Source organism: Pleuronectes platessa, chromosome 19 (assembly GCF_947347685.1).
Source record: "Pleuronectes platessa chromosome 19, fPlePla1.1, whole genome shotgun sequence".
In the NCBI taxonomy this organism is placed as follows: Eukaryota; Metazoa; Chordata; class Actinopteri; order Pleuronectiformes; family Pleuronectidae; genus Pleuronectes; species Pleuronectes platessa.
Genome location: NC_070644.1, coordinates 2,492,307 through 2,507,941, shown reverse-complemented (window position 1 = coordinate 2,507,941; position 15,635 = coordinate 2,492,307). Strand labels below are relative to the sequence as shown.

The 15,635-nt window shown below is 40.4% G+C and overlaps 1 protein-coding gene across 2 annotated transcripts in view; it reads left to right on the top strand.

Moving 5' to 3' along the window:
• The first annotated feature begins 12,342 nt into the window (after positions 1-12,342).
• The window catches only part of slc4a5b (solute carrier family 4 member 5b), a 30,891-nt gene continuing 27,598 nt past the window's right edge, over positions 12,343-15,635 (top strand). For both annotated transcript variants that reach the window (XR_008333078.1, XM_053411478.1), the window contains exons 1-3: positions 12,343-12,552; positions 13,013-13,077; positions 14,219-14,437. Coding sequence is in view for 1 of the 2 variants with exons in the window: in XM_053411478.1 (XP_053267453.1) it covers positions 12,509-12,552; positions 13,013-13,077; positions 14,219-14,437 (328 nt within the window). In the remaining variant the exon portion in view is untranslated. The remainder of the gene's footprint in view (positions 12,553-13,012; positions 13,078-14,218; positions 14,438-15,635) is intronic.

Sequence of the window (15,635 nt, the reverse complement as noted above, 5' to 3'; positions counted from 1 at the left end):
TCGCTGGTGAACATATGAAAAAGTACTCTCGGCGCATTGTGTGGCACAGCTCTCTTTACGCACCGCGAGGAGAGCGCGCCGCGCTCCAGACCAATACGCACGACGCACCTCATAAACGACGCTCTTCAGGTTGTTCGCCCTCCCCCCTCACACAGGCACAGACACACACCCCTACCCCCCCCCCCCCCCCCCCCCCCCCCCCACACACACACACACACAAACCTATAACACCAAATGATCCATCTCTGTTTGACCTGGCCGAAGTCCAAATCACTTCATATGCCCCTGGTGTGCACCACAATTTATCCGGACCCTCTAATACGATCTCAGCAGGATTAGCCCTCAGTCGCCCTGATGACATTGTCTTATATAATGCGATGAGTCAAAATGTCCAAAACAGGTAACTGTCTGAGTAAATAATCTATGGCTTGTAACACACCATAATGTTATTGCAAGCAGAGATAGTGTTCCTAAAGTAATCCTCTGATAACATTTGGCCTATCAGCTCATATTATATATTTTTTATTATTATCATGGATTATCAATCAATCAATCAATCAAATTTTATTTGTATAGCCCATATTCACAAATTACAATTCATCTCATAGGGCTTTAACAGGGTGTGACATCCTCTGTCCTTAACCCTCAGCAAGAGTAAGGAAAAACTACTAAAAACCCTTTTAACAGGGTAAAAATATGTAGAAACCTCAGAGAGAGCCACATGTGAGGGATCCCTCTCCCAGGACGGACAGAAGTGCAATAGATGCCACGTGCAGGAGAACATCATCAATAATCAAAGTCTCTAGCAGCATTTGATGAGGGTAGACATCCCGAAGGACAACCCAACATGACATGCCAAGCAGTCCCGCTGCAAGCACAGTCCATGCTCAGCAACCATCTAGACCACGATCCACCATCCAGACCAGACGCCACTCCAGTCCTCAGTCACCGTCCACCGCCGCCCACCCCAGGACCCATCACAAGCCACCACCGCGGTCCTGGTCCACCGCCCTTGCCCAATGCCAACGCGACACAGGGTCCGCCACCAGCACCACGATCAGCCCACATGACTCAGAATCAATTATCCTGGCAATGGCTTCTTCAGTGTCCATAATACTGGAGCTAGACTGAAAGCTCTGTAAGAAATCCAGTTAGTTGACCATGGGTCTGCGGCCTTTGTATGATTTCTACATATAATCAAATTGGTATACTGTGAGTCACTCGTTAACAGTTTAACACCAAATACAGATAATGCTGCTGTTAGAGAAAACTAAACTACAACTAGATTGTTTAGATAATATGCCAACTCACATATACTACCATGTTTAACTCTATATACCTCTATAATTACATCTGTCATTACTGCTCCCTCCGTCTCTGTCAGACCTTTTCTTTTGTACGCTTGTCAAGGGTTAAAGGGATAGTTCAGCCAAAAAGGACATTTCACTCATTATCTATACCAGGGGTGTCCAAACTACGGCCCGCCATCCATTTTAATTTGGCCCGCCTCAAAAAAAAAACTTTAAAAAAAAAAAACTAACAATTTAGTAGCACTGAAATGGCAGTTACTTATAGCACTATGTAGTTTTGCTCTATTTTTGAAGAAATTGTACTTTCTTGATTCTTGTTGTTCTGGGTTTGTACCCTCGAGTAGGGGAGAGCGGGGTAATGTGAGACATTTTTTACATTTGCTCCCTTCTAGGCGAGCTAAAATCATATATCAGTAAAATGTACACATTTCCTATTAATTCAGGATGTTTCCTAGCAATGGAAATGATCAGAATGTCTTCAGGACAAAGGGCAGTGAAAATATGATTGTTTGTAAAAAAGTGGTCTTGTGTCTCACTTTACCCCAGCTTAGGGGTAAAGTGAGACAGACCAGAGAAATCAAGAGGGTAAAGTGATCCACTTACCTTTTCCACTTTAAAACTACCATAACAACACATGTTGTAATAGGTCAATTAAGCACATTTATGATTATTATGATTCATGTGATCTCTTGCACACCCTTGCCTGCACATTGTTTCTCTGTCCAATTGGCAGGTAGAGGGATATTGTTTTTCTCTGCGTATTCAAATGCCAGTTCACGGCACTTAACTGGAGTAAGGCCATGGAACTGGTCAGCTAGTTGTTTCAAGTGTTTGGCCAGCTCCTCCTCCATCTCATCTGTGAAAATTCTCTTTGCCTCAGCTACTGCACCCCAGGCTACTGATTTTACTTTCCCTTTCTCTTTTTTCTTTATGAATCTTTTGAGGGTTGTCTTATCAATATTTCTATCCCTTCCAGCTTTTCTTAAGGACTTCTTTCCTTGCATGACCTCAGCAGCTGCACTCTCCATCTCTGGGAGGGGTGTTTGGCTCCAGGTTGTCTTCCTGGTGTATTTTAGAAAAAACAACATCTCTTAGCAATTCAGGCTAATCTTCAGCTAGCATCAATCACATGGTTTTATATGTTGGAAGTTCACCAACATGTATGATATAAGTTTTTCTACCTGAATCAATTTGTTTTGACAAGACGGTTGATGCAAGAAAATTTACTTTTACATGCAAAAAGAACATTTTTGTGAAAAAACATTCTAACCACAGCATCAGCACCAACTTCTCCATCATGGCAAGGGTGGAATGGGAGGGGCTTGAAAACATAATGATCACATGACCACAAATGTTTTCCGTTGCCTAGATACAGGGGGTGTCTCACATTACCCCGCTCTCCCCTTCCCTTGAATGCACTGATTGCAAATCGCTTTGGATAAAAGCGTCAGCTAAATTAATTGTAATGTAATGGACTATGGCCCACTGTATTGTACTTCTCAGTTTTGACCCTAGGTGGCGCCACGCCCCCCACCCTAAGCTACGCGATTGAGGTGCACTGTCAACAGTCTGCTCCAGGGCAGGGGGGCGTGGCGGCGTGAGTGGCCCAGACCTTCACATTTTTTCTGTATGTGGCCCTCAGGATAAAAAGTTTGGACACCCCTGATCTATACTCAGCACTGTGCCGATGGAAAGTTGGGTGTATTGAGAAATTTTGTAAGTATGATAAATATGTGAGTTGTTCATAATAAAGTCTAATGCGTTGAGTAAACGCCTACAGTGGAATAAGGTAAATCTACAGAAGGTAGCACTAGAGTGACACAAATTTCCTCCCACACTCATTTTGTTAGGACCTGCCAATTTGGTTATAGCCATATCGATTTCATGCTTCAATACTGTATCCACTCCAGCTAATTTTTATGTTCATTCTAAAATAAGCAACAGGAATGTCAAGCTGAATAGTTTATTGCAGCTCTGTTTGTCTTGCTGTGCATTAAGGGCTTGATTAGTTCAGGTCAGATTGTCGGTAGTTTGTGGCCAGCTATGGTCAGATTGGATGTCAGCTCACCCAGGGAATGGAAAAACAGATGGAGTGCGTTTGTCTCTCAGCATCTCCACAGCTGTTTGTCTGTCTGCTGCATCACATCGGAGCTATTAAACTCCACTGCAGGGGAGACAGCAATTCAATCTCATTTGTCACCTGCTCCCCTCACAGCTACTGCTTCCCACGCAACAGCGCAGGTAGTGAAATCTCACGCCTGAGCAAGTGAAGAGGAAAAGGATGTGACATGAACATGGAGAGAGCTTTCTCCGTTTATCTGTTCATCAGCATGGAACACCTGGATTCATAAAAAAGTCAAATTAAAAGGTGAACATTTGGTAAACAGGAACATGTTGAGGCAGTGGAAATTTAAGTCGGAGGAGAATTACTAGAGGGGACCAGCGGTCCAAAATCCAACAAGATTCATTTGCTGTGATTTGTGACTAAGAAAAGCGTCAAATCCTCATATCTGAGAGTCTGCAATATTTACATTTGCCTTCGTACATTCCTTAATAACAAAGGGAGACCTTTTTCTGCCAGGGCCCTGCAATTATGGAAAATCTTCAGGATCAAGGAATTGCATATAATGAAAAATTATATTAAAAAATATATCTCTCTAAACTTTTATGTGATGTCACCTGTCTTCGTCTTTAGCACTCATGGTTTAAAATGTCTCTACTGGTCACTGTTTATCTCCATCATTAATACTTGGATTTAAAATCCATTGTTTATTTGTATGTGCTTTTGTTTTGTTTGACAGACAATGTTGTTGTTTATGTCAATGCTCCTCTTATTATTTGGTATAAAAAGATGTCAGATGATTTAATTAGTTGGAAGAACACACAAGGCTTTTTCACAAATGTGTTTAAATTCATGTTTGATTGCAAATCTCGAAGATAATCCATCCACCTAAAATGCTGATTACCCAGCATTGATCTGAATGTCAATTATTTCACAATTTGTTATTTTAAAAAGATTTAATAAAAACAGCGAACCATGCACATGCACTTGTGACATGTGGATGGTTGATGAACATGGTAAACATACAAAATAGTGAGTCATGATCACTGACATCCATGTTGTTTAATTGTCTGTAAAAGTGCAGCAGAAGAAAACATCCTGGACAATTTAGTAATTGGTTTTGTTTACTGAATTGTAAGTGTGTGTGTGAGTGTGTGTGCTCTACAGTTTAAAGAGTTCACAGCAGATAACATACTCAGAGGCATCTTCAGCTGCAGTGAGTCCACACCGTCTCCTTGCAGACTCCTTTGCTGTCAGAGAGTTTACCCTCCCTTTGCCAAGAGCCAGTCTTTGAAACCAAAGTCCCAAGGTCACCACTCATTTTTTTATTGTTGTCATTTTTAGCTGTGAGGGTGAAAACCAAAATAACATCAGCAGTTCAATTCGCCATGCTTGTAAATGGGAGTGAAGAGGTTAAAGGGGAGAAGACAATGCCAAGCGCGAGAGTCAGACTTGATTAAAGTTGATTTACACCGCCCAACCTCCCATATGCTAAAACACCCTCTATCCCTGCCACCATAGTGAGGTTAAAATGGCATAGAAGTCCTTTGTTATACTTTTACTTTACCAATATAGACAAAGGAATAAAAATTTAATAATTAATTGATGAAACGACTACACTGTGCTTTGGTTTGGAAAATGATCAGGGGTGGTAAAAGAAAAATGAGGAACACACATTTTAAAATTCGACTGGAATAATTATCCATAGTTTTAATTAAAAACTCGTCCCCCCAAATTTTTTAATAGAATCATCATTTTAGTAATATTACGTATTCCTGTGCATATGCTTGTGAACATTTGAATGTGTGAGAGAGGAGAAAACCAAGAAAGTCATTCTTCTTTGCCCTGAGGTATTGGTCCCCATCAAAGCAACACATAAATCATCAGATAAGGAAGACTCTCTCTTTGGGTGTACATGTCTCTGTGTGTGTGTGTGTGTGTGTGTGTGTGTGTGTGTGTGTGTGTGTGTGTGTGTGTGTGTGTGTGTGTGTGTCGGATTGCAAGGTTTAATTCGATTATTTCGCGAAACCAAGGCTAACTCCTTATCTCTCCAATATGCAAATAGTTTGGTTCATTGAGCAGTGCAGCAGAAATGAATACCGTGGGGAAGTAGCGACTACTGAAGAGAGATGAAAATTTGAAGAAGACACTGAGGTGATGAACAGATACACTGGACGGAAGCAAATCGGATCCAATCGGGAATATGAAATTATATTTTCTTGACATATGGATGAATACATTCAAAATGATTGAATACACACAGAATTCAGAAATAAAAGAGGAGATAATTATTCACCTGCCAAGAGCAAGAGTCCATACAGAAATAACTCAATAACGTTATTTGTAGCACACACAAAATAATGCAAGTATTCCGATCTGTTGAATTTTTGACCATGCTCAGACATTACTGTATATGCCACTATAAGTGATGTATAGTCTATATTATATATGTATAGGGGAATAGAGCGTTTCTAATTCCACAGATACTCCCTTCTCTCTAAGCAGTACCCTGTGATGGAAATTCATCTTGAGATTTGAAATAATGAAATTCTCAGACTGGAGTTGCCATAGTCTTTATAACAGTAAGCTCGGCAGAGTTTACACAACAAGCACAGGTGCTCAAAATAGAACCACTGGCCGCAAGTTCACAAAAGCCAGAACTTATTCAAAGAGGCGTTAAATAACATATAATATGAAAAACTAATACAAAGAGGTGCTTCATAAAACGTAATAAGAAACAAGATATGAAATCCTCCTCTGTGACTATCTACTGTGTCCTTCCGCTGTAGCAAACTCCCTGTTTGCCAAGGTCACAGCAGTGAGACACCTAGTCAGGTGATTGCCACAACCTGAGACACTTGTCAGTGGACCTTTCCATAACAACCCAAAGTCAGGTTATAGATAAAGGACCAACAAACAGTACATTGTAGTGTCTACGCTTATAGGGATTTTCATATCTAACTCAGATGCAGCAGACAGAGAGGCACCAACTTCAACTCTCACCATCTTCAGCTCTTTTGTGTATTTCACCAGTGCCAAGACGTAAGGACACAATGTGATTTAGTTATGCATACTTTAGGCTGAACTATCCACTAGGATGTGAACACCTACATGTAACATAGAGACGGGCAGCAGTTCTAGCCATTCATTGATGTGCTGTTAGAATGGGTGATGCACATGGAGGGAGATGTACTGGGTTGCTGTGGGACACAACTTCAGACTTGGGGATGACAGTTGCTCATGTTACTCTGTTAGCATTTGTATATTCTTCCACCTTCTGGTATCCTTGATGCATCAAGTCGACATTAAAATCTTTTGCATAAGACATTAGCTGCTGCCTGATGTCCTTTAACCAGCTTCCATGAAACTTCCATAACAAGATCCTACACTGTATAGTACAAACACATACAGTTTATGAAAAGCTCCAATGACATAAAAAGTTAAAGAATACTGCAGTAAACTGTCTCATATGACTGCCATATTGTAATATAGGGCATTTTTACCCTCCGATGCATTGACCCTTACCAACCAGAAGGTTGGCAGTTCGATCCATCTGCATGCCGAAGTGCCCTTGGGCAAGATACTGAACCCCCGAATGGTCACTGATAGAAAAAGGACTGTATGCATGTATGGGTGAATGACAAAAAAACTGTACTGTAAAGCACTGTGTAAATACAGACCATTTACCATTTACCAGTGTAAATGGGGAATAAAGGATCTGAGTGAAAACCCTGATGTATCATTTCAAGCTTTTTTAAGGTTGTTTGTTGACTTGGCAGCAGTTTATTGAGTTAAATAACATGAACATAACTTTATTTTGTTCTGGGCTTGTTATTTCATATCATCATTTATTATTGCTGATGGCCAAAGGATATACATAGTATTTTACCAATTATACACTTGCTAAATAGGCTAGGGCTTCTGACTAAAATAAATGTTTAAATATATGTGATTAATAAATAATTGTTATTATTATGGCTTCAAAAAGATCTTGAAAATCAGAGTATATTTTTGAAGGGGACTTTAAGCTGTATTGGAGTATTTTTAGAACCATTGCATTTTAACTTGTACATAATAAAACAAGATTTGAATAGTGTACGTCTCACAGCTCTATATACGGGCCTCTTTGACTCTTAAGTAAGCAGATACACTGTCAAATGACAAGGCTCCTGCTGCAGTTTTGTGTACAAAGGCGGGTGCCACATACGTGCAGGACATATTAGCATACAGCAGAGGAAAAATTAACCAGAAAACCAAAAATTGTTCGGTAAAAGTTATCCAGGACATTTTTTCAATACTGTAAGCCAGTTTGTATCCACTGTCTTTATCATGTGTGATTCAACAGAAACACGCCTAGCTGAGTTTAAAGCTTTTTCTACCCAGGTAACTGCTTCTACCAGGTAACTGCTTCTACCAGGTAACTGTCACCAGTTACCTGCTTCTACCAGGTAATAGTTTCTATCAGGTTACAGTTCCTACCAGGTAAAAGCTTCTACCCAGGTAGCTGTTTCTACCCAGGTAACCATGTAACAGTTTCTACCCTGCTCGGGATTATGACATGTGATACGTTCAATATTAAACAACTTTGAGCAGGCAATCAGCACTCTGCAGCAGCAGTGGCTGGGTCTAATCAACGTAAGTGATGCTGTTGATCATAACAACAGTGCACTCATGACAATGCAACTGCAGCTGATTCTCCAGTTCGTGGTTCTGCAGACTGAGTTCAGTTGAGGTTTACTGAACTTTGAATAAACAGGTGAACAGCTGTTTGTGAAGGAGTGGTGGTGAGTCCAGTAGAAGGTCTTTACTTGCTCTGGCTCCTTTTATACATTTTTTTTTTATTCTATTGTTTTCATCAAGCAGTAGTTATGCTTTTCGTAAATTCAATTGACCCAACACAGGGGCGTAGCACAAAAGTTTGGGCCCTATACACAAGCAGTCTTTATGGGCCCCCTTCCAATACAGCATGCCACACAGAGCCTCTGCACATTCACTATAAATTAGCTAATCTCTTTTATTGTCCCAAGCCCATAAGATGGCTTTGCATATTGCAGATAGTTTGGAAACTGTTTGCTTCCATATGTTTTGGTGCCATTTTGGTTATGTCTCAGTCTTCTCAGTCCCTGTTAAGTAGTTCCTGCTACATTATCCAAGGTGCCCCAGTCTTTAGATTCTTGGATTGTCTCCACATATATTACTTATACAGATTCATGGATCAAATGTATTATGCTGTCTCTGAAGTTAAGAGGAGTACTCACTATACTGCAAGCCTCCACCAGCAATCATCAACATGTTCTCGGCTGGGAAAGGAAACTAGTTGTGAGAGCCATCTAGTGGTGACACATGCTGCTGAAAGAGTCAGATACAGTCAAGGAGCCAACTGGCGATTGCTCATTTTATAGCACAGCCTCCCTCCGCCTTCATGTGGTTAGTACAACATCATTAGTCATCTTTTAGATTTTAAGGGATGTATTCCATGGTTTGTTAATTGTTAACTGATCTCATGAAAGACCCAAATCAACACTGAATGTCTCCTACTCACAGGAGGTATGTATCGCAAGCATGATATAACTTATTCCTCTTTAGCCTCAAGATAAAACATCTCTGTGACTGACATTATTAAACCTGGGTGACATGTTATTTCACTACATTCACCATTGTGCTGATAATGTTCTGTTTTCTTTTTTTATTCTGAATATTTTTGCAGGTTTAGACTATTAATAAAACAAGACAATTGAAAATTCTAAAATAAGTAATTTCATTCATCAGACACATTAATAACACAAGTCATTATCTCAATGTGTAAATTTGTATGGTATGTACAGTACATACACACACAAACAAACACAATATCTCTTTTCTCTCTCTGTATCTCTCTCTCTCTCACACACAAACACTAACTCTCTCTCTCTCTCTCTCTCTCTCTCTATCTCACACACACACACACACACGCACACACACGCATACAGCTGCAGCATCTAATACTCAATACTCAGATTGTCCATGCAGTCATTGAGAACAGTTTGCGGCAGCATTCTGCTCTACAGATTATATACATCTTATTGAAAGCTGTGTTATTCTAATCATTTTAAGCATTTAATTAACCCTCCGTTGACTTCTGAATTTTGGTTCTGTTAGCTTCATCCGTCACACAAGGTAAGACATTATGTTTTTTGTCACAATGTCATTCTGATTCGATTTAGAGAGAAAATCTGATTTTAGATCATTTGCGATTTTGTGAAAAATGATACTGATTACAGATGAAATTGATCCAATGCCAATGTCAATGGCTGGTGAAAAGGGAGAACTGTGTGCTTTCAATGTAATTTAGAGATTTGGCTGTAAATGTTTCAATACCGTCAAAAATACGTTATTTAAAAGATTTGAATTGTATTAACTAGCATGATTCTGACATTGATTACAATTTATTAAATTTGGAATAGAAAAACTGTCTGTAGCTCCGCTTGCATTTTGCAATTTGACCATTTGAGGTGATCGTCATAAACAATGACATTACACAGTTTGGATGTTGTCTTATGTTGCGTGTTAGTGTTGTGTTAAGGCTACTAAGATCCATTACTCGTTTCCCTCACTCTGGGATTTGTTGGTGAGTTTCGGGTGCTTGGCCCTTTAGGTTCATGGTTGGGCTCAGCCTAAGAAAAGGATGTATTTTCAATCCACCCTTGTTGAAGTTAGTTAACATTAACCTGAGTGTAGCTGTGTGTCAAGAAGAGGAGCTGCCCTGACTGTCTGTGTCTGAAGTATGATGCCAAACTAAAAACCAAGTAGAGTTAACTTCAGCACAATGTGCAAAAGTTTGCATTCATGTTTGTGCATGTATGTGTGTGTTTGTTTGTGTGTGTGTGTGTGTGTGTGTGTGTGTGTGTGTGTGTGTGTGTGTGTGTGTGTGTGTGTGTGTGTGTGCATGACTGAACTCATGTGACTGTCCTTCACAGTCAGTGATCAGGCTTCAGGAACTAGTAAGCAATCAGGAATGACATTTATTGATCAGCCTAGAAAACTCCCCCAAATCGGCTTTAGAAAGACAAACGTATATGTCATTAGTGCATAGGAAACTCAGTGATCAATTCCTGTACAAATGTATGTGTAACGCTAACGAGTTCATGTCTGTTCAGAAAAAATACGTAGATTGCTGTGTGAGTGTTTTTGCATGTGTGTGTGTGGGTGTTGTAAATTTTTTCGGCCTCCGTGCTGGCATCACCCAGTGGACGGATGCATGATGTTTTCAGGTTGTCCGTCCATCTGTCAGAACGTCCGTCTGTCCGGACTGCTTTTGTTAACATGAAACCTAAATATGTAACACCTTGAGGGAATTCATGTCTTCAAAATTGGTACAAACATTCACTTGAACTCAGAGATGAATTGATTATTATTGGTGGTCGAAGTTTAAGGTCGAAATGACCTCATGTTCCTGTGTATGTGCTAGAGAATTGTATTACTTCTGGTACAATTCACTTGGACTCATGGATGACCTGATTAGAATTTGGTGATCAAAGGTCAAAGGTCACTGTCACCTTTCAAATACATGTTTTGCCTTGTGAATAAATAAGTGAATATCTCAGGAATATCTGGAGAGAATTCTTTCAAATTTGGAACACATGTTCCTGTTACCTCACGGAATAACACACTCACTGAATAACTGATTACATTTTGTTGGCCAAAGGTCAACGCCACGGTGATATGTTTTAGACCCTTTGAATGTGATATTTCAACACCGAATTGAGGGAATTTCTTCATCTTTTGATCAGATATCACCTGGACTCAAAGATGAGTTCCAGTAGTCAAATGTCAAAGGTCACAGTGACCTTATGTGAATCTGAGAAAAAAGACATGTCGTTGACGGAGATATAAAACCCCAGTGTGGTAATTCTAGTCTTTCTTTTTGGTGGCTGTAAACTGAAATCATATTGCTGACCTTAGATTGCTCACATCATTCATTCACATCCCCTCCCTGATGAAGCTGTCGGCGATTTCTATTGTGCTCAACTCAGTCTTATAACAATAAGGATATCACATTCTAACAGTGTTGGTCTTTTAAAGGCAGCTTACTGTAAAACCTTGCAAGCTGGTCCAACTTAAGCATGCTGCATTAAGATGTGGGCCTTGACAAAACTAAAAACGACAGATCCAAACTCATCTCATTAGTTGTGAAAATGTTAAACCAGCATTTAAGTTCACTAATGGGTTAACAGGTTCAATAAGGAATTCAAGGAATTCAGCTCAGTTCACAAGTGTAGTACACCAAGGTTTGCTTCTATGTTACTCAGTTTAGTTGCTCCACGAGCAGACAGTCTGTCCCAGCGTGAACACTGTACAACAACAGTGCGTCACATTGCTCCCAGCTACTTTGTAGGGACGCAATCTTTATCATGTTTAACAGAATACCGAAACTATCAGAGGAAACATGATGGCAGCATGTCAGTCATGGGCTTTTATGTTTCCTTTAAGCATATGGACAGTTGGTACCTGATGGGATGTCGGCAAAAATCCTGTTTCTTTTCATTCTTCATTTGATGAACTAACACTTAGCTACAGCAACTGAGTGCAAATAAATTACAATAAACTTTTTTTAAATAGTCTTGAAGAACAATCTTTTCAACTTCTATTTGGAGAGAATTGCGGCTAATCCATTAAGGTTTCTTATAAATTAATGATTTATTAACCATTGGTTGATACTTAATAAATGTTTCCTTATTAGAAGAGTTGTAGCGTGAGGATGAACACAACTTGGCAAACCCTGACTTATTCATATTAATGTTCATCATGCCTATCTCATCATCTTGTAAAAATTGCCTCTGGCCTCAATCGACGTTGTAATACTCCAGCTACGTATGTGGTAGGATTTGATATATCATCTTTTTAGACAACACACATATTCAGACATCCCACAGATGTAGCTGGGGTTTCACAGCCTCAAATGTTTAAGTGTAGCTGAGGTAAAGTTATTCCTCTATTTTTATTTACCAATTTTCAGTGTAGCAGCATTTTGGTGGAAATGTATCACCGTTTGCTTTAGTTTCCATGGGTTGAGCTCGAGCCGGGACCTGAGGGGCTGCTGGGGTTTTCGATTGAGTTTTCCTCTTGTCATCCTTCGATCTGTGGATGTTGCAGTGGCATGTGTTTTGCCATGTGGTCTGGCAGCCCATGTGGTATAGCAATGTGAGGAAGATTCCCTGATACATGATATTGTACACTTTAACTGTACATGAGAGTGGGGTGTATATTAGGTAATTGCTGACTGAGAATTTAAGAGAGGGCAGGGATAATGTTGATAATATTAAGGGCTGTAAATATATTTATTTTGTTGATGTGCTCTGCTGCTTGCAGATGTGAGGGATGTGGCTCTGTCTGGGGTTTTAAAAAAGGGGTATTAAGCTGCAACATGCAAATTCACCACCAGATGTCACTAAATTCTACACACTGAATCTATAATATGGTTATTTTTTTCGGGGTAAGGGCAGAGGATGTCGCACCTGTTAAGCCCTTTGAAACAAACTGTGATTTGTAACGATGGGCTCTACAAATAAAAATGTATTGCTAACGATCGCCTCTCTTTCTTTCCTCCAGCTTCTATATTTCCTCAGTAAACGTCTTCCTCCTTGTTTCTCATCTGTTTCAGGATGGATCATCATGACTGGCAGAGGGGAAGGAGCAGAGGTCATCGACACCATGACGACGATGATGGTGAGACAACAGTAACACTGGAAGAAATGCAGGATTATCAGCTGAGTAAAGTGTGCACAGCCGTGGATCACCTCAAAGAAAGTTAAATACATGGCAATTAGTTTGTAACATGTGATTAGTCTTATCATATTGGGGGAAATTGGAATATACACTTCTCAATCCCATCAACTGTCACAAAGGGCTTTCTAACCTCAATATCAGACTCAAGACTGATGGTTTCAACTCAAAAAGTTTATATCGCTGGAATTCAGGTAATCTGGGACATAATGTGGGACACATTAACTTCAGTCTGTTTATTCCTGTTCCAACAAAATGGCAGGTCAATGGCATGATTCCGACAAGATTAATGTCAAGGATATAAATCTGTCATAAATAAGACAATGATCCTATTTGTTATCAATTTACGTATGTGATGTATTCAAGTAAAAAAATTGGCATTGAGCTGTTGACAATCAATTTTGGTAGTTTTTTCTTTTTCTTGTTGAGGGTTAAGGACAGGGGATGTTGCATCACTGTCCTTAAAAAATTTCCCAGATATCCTGACTTGACCCTGGGAAATGTTTTTGCAAACAGTTCCTGATCATTTCATCAAGTACAAACAAAGGCATTTATTTGAAGCTGATGACAAGTGGTTATTACAGCATGCTGGCACATACTTTTCCTGATAGTCTGATAATTATTCAGGAAATGGAAGCAGCGCAACACTTGAAGTTCATGGGTTGTACAGGTCATGTACAGTAAAGAACACCTATTGGCCTAATGTCAGTATTAAATTATTCTGATGAATCAAAAGCATCTGAATCTTCTGCCATGACATTGACAGTACAGAGCTAATTTCTTCTTACTAAAAGTTGAAGACTCACTCGAGGGAGACCGTACCCACTCGACCCAATTGAGGCATCATACTTTTCCTCCAAGTCAGGGTCACAATCCGAATGATTTTGAAGCTTTGTCTTAAAGCAATAAAGTTCTATAATGTTATTGATATTTGTGACAACACAATATATTTGCAGACTTGTGCATGTGAGTATGTGCGTGTACACATACACTGCTGTAACACTTGTTTATTACCGAGGACTTTCACATCACTCCACAAGCAGTCAGTGTTTTGATCTTTTCTCTCACATGTTCTCTCTCTCAGAGCCACAGCCGGAGTACATTGGTGTCCCAGTCTCCCACAGGCGGAAGAGGCGCCGACACCACTCCCATGCCAGTGATGCCGAACATAGCGCACGACACGAGCACTACGATCACCACACGCATCGTGACCACTCGCAGCGAAGCTATCACCATGACAGAGAGGAGCACTATGACGATGAGGAGGGGAGTCTGGATCGTCATGGGCACACCAACCTCACAGGTTAGGTAAACTGAGTCTGTACGAGACGTCTGTCCCAGGATCCCATTGTTTCTATTACTTTTCTAAAGTTACCCGTTAGGGCTTAGCTATTCTAATATTATATATAGAAAATTATCATATACAAGGGGCATACCAGCCTAAAAAAGAGAACAAACTTACAAACCTAAAACAAGTAGAAAATATAATATAGCGGATGAAACTTACAACGTACAGAAGAGCCAAGAGTCTTCTCATACTATGCTTCCCTTAAATCACTTTATTTGTCAATGTGAAGGTATCTCTTCTCTTACATTTTTTGAGGGGCCTTAAAAATATTAAACACACAAAACTTTACTTGTTGATTTTACACGCACACAGACACAAACACACACACATTAGTGAGAGGCATATGACCAGGTTGGCTGTATGCTGTTGCGCACACAATTGCAGAGGTCTGCCTGCACTAAGAGTGTGTGTGATGAGGTTGCAGCTGTGGGTGCTTGTATGTACGTATGTGATGAATATTTTTGCAGCTAGGGGCCATGAAGTCTGAAGCCTGTAAGCTGATTAGAGCTGAGGAACTCCAAGCTGTGTGTGCATGTGTGTGCATTTGCTGTGTATGTGTATGTGCATGTTATTTGGGGTGACTGTGAGTGTTTTGCCTTTGGTATGCTACATTTTTTCCCTGCTCCAGAAAGGATTCGTCCCAAATGTGTGCCTCAAACACAAGGCCTGACTTGACGGTTAGAGGCACCGGACTACCTGGTTCTTCTGAGCAATAGAAGTTCTGTGGGCGAGGAAGTCGGCGCTGTTCTCATGCATGTTTGAGTTTGAGTGTGTGTGCTTGAGTGTTTGTGCATGGACCTCTGGGAGGAGAGTGCTCAAGGGCCCCGTGGTGTGTGTCAACCCTCTTAAGCCTTTGCTGCTTTGGAGATTTCTGAGGATTTCTGCCACAGCTTAGAGGAGACCGACTGATTGAATGGCGCAGGTTTCACATAAACCCACCACACACCAAATCGTATGACTGAAACAACAGAACTGGCTGTGGCAAAATACCTGTAAACGCAGCAGAGCACAGGAAGAAGGGGAAAGGACGTATGCGATTAGGAGTCAAAGTGTGTCACTTCGCTCCACTCATGGTGGAGAGCAAGCAGTGGTGAGCTAAGAACCCTCAGGAACCCAGACGTCTTTTTCTTCCTGAGCAAAGCCAAACTGAGGA